This window comes from Pistacia vera, unplaced genomic scaffold (genome assembly GCF_008641045.1).
Source record: "Pistacia vera cultivar Batoury unplaced genomic scaffold, PisVer_v2 Contig413, whole genome shotgun sequence".
Classification (NCBI taxonomy): domain Eukaryota; kingdom Viridiplantae; phylum Streptophyta; class Magnoliopsida; order Sapindales; family Anacardiaceae; genus Pistacia; species Pistacia vera.
The window spans coordinates 854937-859424 of NW_022196239.1; the positions used below are offsets into that span (position 1 = coordinate 854937).

The 4488-nt window shown below is 42.7% G+C and overlaps 1 protein-coding gene across 1 annotated transcript; it reads left to right on the forward strand.

Moving 5' to 3' along the window:
* Positions 1–1440: 1440 nt before the first annotated feature.
* LOC116142668 lies at positions 1441–2773 on the forward strand. The gene is made up of 3 exons (XM_031428087.1): positions 1441–1635; positions 1968–2632; positions 2770–2773. The coding sequence occupies exons 1-3, from the start codon at positions 1441–1443 to the stop codon at positions 2771–2773; spliced, it is 864 nt and encodes a 287-aa protein (XP_031283947.1).
* Positions 2774–4488: the final 1715 nt, after the last annotated feature.

A 4488-nucleotide genomic window follows, 5' to 3' on the forward strand; every position in this document is an offset into this window, starting at 1 on the left:
CCGTAGTGGCCAATGCCAGTTGCTCGCAATATAGATGCATATTATTGGGGGGATTGAATTGGATACTAGCCAATCTTAAATCCTTAAAAGCGAAAAATAGTGCAAACAAAGGACACAAAATAACAACACACAAACACAAGGTTTATAGTGGTTCACTTTCTGTAAAAGGCTACCTCCATTTTGCTGCTATGGAATTTCATTACGAAGAAGAAGAAAGAAACAACAAGAATCTCTCACAAGCCTCACAAATTGGCTCACTCACTAAACCCTATTTAATGGCTCTCACTCTCTAATTGTGGCTTTACCTTCTATTCAATTTGTGATGTTTAACTCTAGAACTAACCTCTTTTTATAGGTAATACATGAGACACTATTCCTAATAAGACTCAAATCTCATATCCTAATAGGAATTATATTTTAATTCCTAATACAATTATAATCATATTTTCAATTGTATTCCTAAAAGAAAAAAATTCTACTTAAACACTGATAGACCTCCCATTAATCATGTTTATCAATATAAAGGGCATAAGAGACATTTGAGGTAGTAAATGCAGGGTGTGAGGTGCCGGGTTGTTTGGAGAGTCTGTTACAGTCACGTGAGTGGAGAATCAAAGTTGTTAGTATAGAATAGGTGGTTAAGAAGATAGTTTAAATAGAGGGGGTCTGTTCTGGAGTATTATCAAGTTTTAGGCTATTGTCATTGAGGGAGGTCCCCAGCTCCTTGAATTGCTGGGATCTATCAGTTTGGTGTTTTATACATTGTTGGTTATTCTTCTATTTTTCAGTAATATAATCTTGTTGAGACTTCATTAAGTATATTACTTTCTGTTTTATGGATTGCTTGTGTGTTTGCTGGTTGATAGTGCAGGGAGTCTTAACAAATTGGTATCAGAGCTTCATTGGGTAATGGTTGAATCGAAGATGGAGAACAAAATGGAAGGTTTGGAAAAGGAAATGGGGAACGTTAAGAAGGAAATGGGAACTGTAAAGGAAGAACTAGGGAGTATTAAGTGCTACTTACTAGAGCTTCATGAGTGGATGAAGTTTAAGGAGGAGAAGGATGCAAATCTGAGCCGGGATAAGGGGAAAGAATCTAACAGTGAAGCTTCCAACAGTAGTGACAGTAGGGGAGTGGATAGGAACAAGGAGGGAGAGAACTCAAAGGTGAAGAAGTTGGAACTACCCATATTCAACGAGGAAGATCCTTATGGATGGACATTCAGAGCTGACCAATATTTTTCGGTGAATCAATATGGGGAGGAAGAAAAGGTGGCGACAGCCGCCGTGTGTATGGAAGGTCATGCCCTGAACTGGTATCAGTGGGTGGAGTCTAGAGCACCCATTGTTTCTTGGACAGATTTTAAAACTGCAGTGGTGGAGAGGTTCAGACCATCATTTAAGGGCTCAACCTATGAAGCTTTGGTAGCTCTGAAGTAGATGGGTACAGTGACGGAGTACAGGGAAAATTTTGAAGCTCACGCACCACCCTTGCATGAGGTAGGAGAAGACATTCTGATGGGGGTTTTTGCAAATGGGTTAAAGGAGGAAATAAGAGATGAAATTCGCCTAACGAAGCCCACGTCTCTGTTTGCCTTGATGGATCAGGCGCATCGCGTGGAGGAACGAAATTGGGTTTTAGACAAAAACCGGGCCAGATTTACTAAAGCCCAAGGAAACAAACTGGATTATTACACTCGGGTCACCCCAAGCCCAAACCCGGAACCCAGTCGCCCAAATTGGTGGACTAACCCATCGCGAAATGCAGATCTAAATCCCTAATTTTCCCCAAATTGATTTCACGACAGAAATCGATTAAGCAACGACGCGACGACGCAGAACGTCCGCAGGGATAATTTTCGGCAAATGTCAGACGCCGAGCTGCAACAAAAATTAGAAAAAGGTTATGTTTCCGTTGTGATGAGAAATATGGGCCAAATCACTGTTGTTGGAGCAAATCGATCCAGATACTGGTAGTGACCAACGACGACAGGGCAGAAAACGATGACGGCAGTCCTGAACCCACCTCGGAAATGTCCGACGAAGGTAATCCATTGGCCTTATCCATGCATTCAATCGTAGGGGTAACCACTGATAAAACCCTAAAATTAAAAGGGGTGATTGGAGGGACAGAGCTGATTGTTTTGGTTGACAGTGGGGCTTCCCACAATTTCATTTCGCATGAATTGGTGCGAAAATTAGAGCTACCAGTAGAGAGACGTAAATCCTTTGGGGTGATGGTGGGAAACGGATTTACAGTTAGAGGAAAGGGAATTTGCAGAGGAGTGCCATTGCGAATGCAAGGTATTGAATTGTGCCAGGACTATTTTCCATTTGAGTTAGGAGGAGCAGATGTAGTGCTAGGAATTTCTTGGCTTAGTACACTGGGGGATGTTTGTGCAAATTGGAGAAATCTGACAATGGAATTTTTCAGTGAAGGGAAGAGGGTGGTTCTACAAGGGGATCCATCATTAGTCAAGACAGTGGTATCACTAAGGGCAATGCTGAAATCCTTGCAGAGAGAGGATGCGGGATATGTGGTCGAGTTATGCTCCATTGGTGTTAAGGAAGAGGAAACAGAGGAACCCATGGACCTCGCAGCCGCAGCAGTTGTTGATGGATTTAGCCATCTGTTTGAACAGCCAAATACACTCCCACCCAAAAGACCCACTGACCACGCCATAGTTTTAGAAACCAATACCAAACCTCCCAACATCCGCCCGTACAAATACACATTTACCCAGAAAATTGAAATTGAAAGGTTGGTAGGTGAGATGCTGATGGCAGGAATTATACGACCCAGCACAAGTCCTTTTGCTAGTCCGGTTCTATTGGTAAAAAAGAAGGATGGCGGTTGGCGATTTTGTGTCGATTACCAGGCACTTAATAACATAACTATTCCAGACAAATTCCCAATTCCCTCAATTGATGAACTGTTGGACGAACTATCAGGGGCAGCCATTTTTACAAAACTGGACCTCAAATCAGGTTACCACCAGATTCAGGTTAAAGATGAGGACGTTCCCAAAACAGCGTTTAGAATCCACGAAGGGCACTATGAGTTCCTAGTCATGCCCTTCGGGTTGACCAATGCCCCTTCCACTTTTCAAGCTTTAATGAACAATATTTTTAAATCAGTCTTGCAGAAGTTTATACTTGTATTCTTTGACGATATTCTGATTTACAGCCCTGATTTGAAGACCCATCTGCTGCACATGCGAAACACCTTTCAGATTCTCACCAAGCACGAATTGGTTATCAATTACAAGAAGTGTCTATTTGCCCGTCCAAGACTGGAGTATTTGGGTATTTAATCTCAGCAAAGGGGTAGAGGCTGAACCACAAAAGATTGATTCAATGCTATCTTGGCCCGTCACGCACCATCAAAGGATACGGGGTTTTTTGGGCTTAATCGGTTTACCGCCGCTTTGTGCAGAATTATGGTTTAATCGCGTAGCCCTAACACAATACTAAGAAAGGATCTTTTGCATGGATGACCAAGCACAGCAGGCTTTTGAAACTCTTAAAGCGGCAAAGACCGAGGTGCCTGTTTTGGCAGTCCCTTGTTAGAGTAGTGCCCTAGAGCCAATCAATTATGTAGAATGACTCTTGTAATAATGTTCATTAATCAATAAAAGGCATTTTATTCTATATCGCGGAAATCATTATTATTGCAATATGTATTGATATATGTCCTTAGAATGGTAGAGCCCTGACGAAGGTATCAAGTGTTTCAAATCTTGATAGTGAGAACCCTATGAGCACATATGGTGGCCATTCTAGAAACGTCCGTAGCCCCAGTATTTTTGAACTAAGGGCACAGATATACGGTGAAGGCTATCATAGTGTTGAACGACCCTGTCGAAGGCAGTGAAGATCTCACTCTGTCAAGGTTGTTTGGTGACAACCTGGTGAACACATGGGTGTTGTTGTAGGCGATTACACCACAGCAAGTTCACTGGATGACCCACCAGAGGATTCCATATGGATGGTAACCCCAGTGTCTATGGAAGAAATCCTCTAACGATGGTAGTGCATGTGTCCTTAGACTTGAGGCCGGAGCGCCTTGGGCACCGATGGTGTAGTTTGACAACTAGCCTAACGCAGTTCTTTTCAGAGCGTCATACGGTGGTGATTGGCTGCATCAAGGAGTGTATCAAGACTATGGTGGATTGACAGAGGATTTATCACTCCCGGGTACGGGAGAAAGTTATCTCACGGCGCAATTCAGTATATGGCAATGACACTAAAACTGTGGCCACAGTGGGATTGAGTTGTTGCTCATCTAGTTTATAATACGGGTCATTGGTCGAAACTGAATAAATAATATCGAGAGTACCGAAGGTTGACACTATTTCTATGCCTTCGTCTCGTCGAGATAACGTATGATGAAAGGATCGAATTGCACGGTAACCATATCGTTGATAGGTAGCTACTCTGCTGAATCCGAATCTATCGGGTGGCCATGATGCCTTGCTAGGGGCCAAT

Excerpts from the sequence above, each read along its gene's own strand:
- LOC116142668 (XM_031428087.1), top strand. The coding sequence starts at position 1,441 with ATGGGTACAGTGACGGAGTACAGGGAAAATTTTGAAGCTCACGCACCA. Across the intron at positions 1,636-1,967 it reads GCGTGGAGGAACGAAATTGG|ATACTGGTAGTGACCAACGA; the intron begins GTTTTAGACAAA and ends AAATCGATCCAG.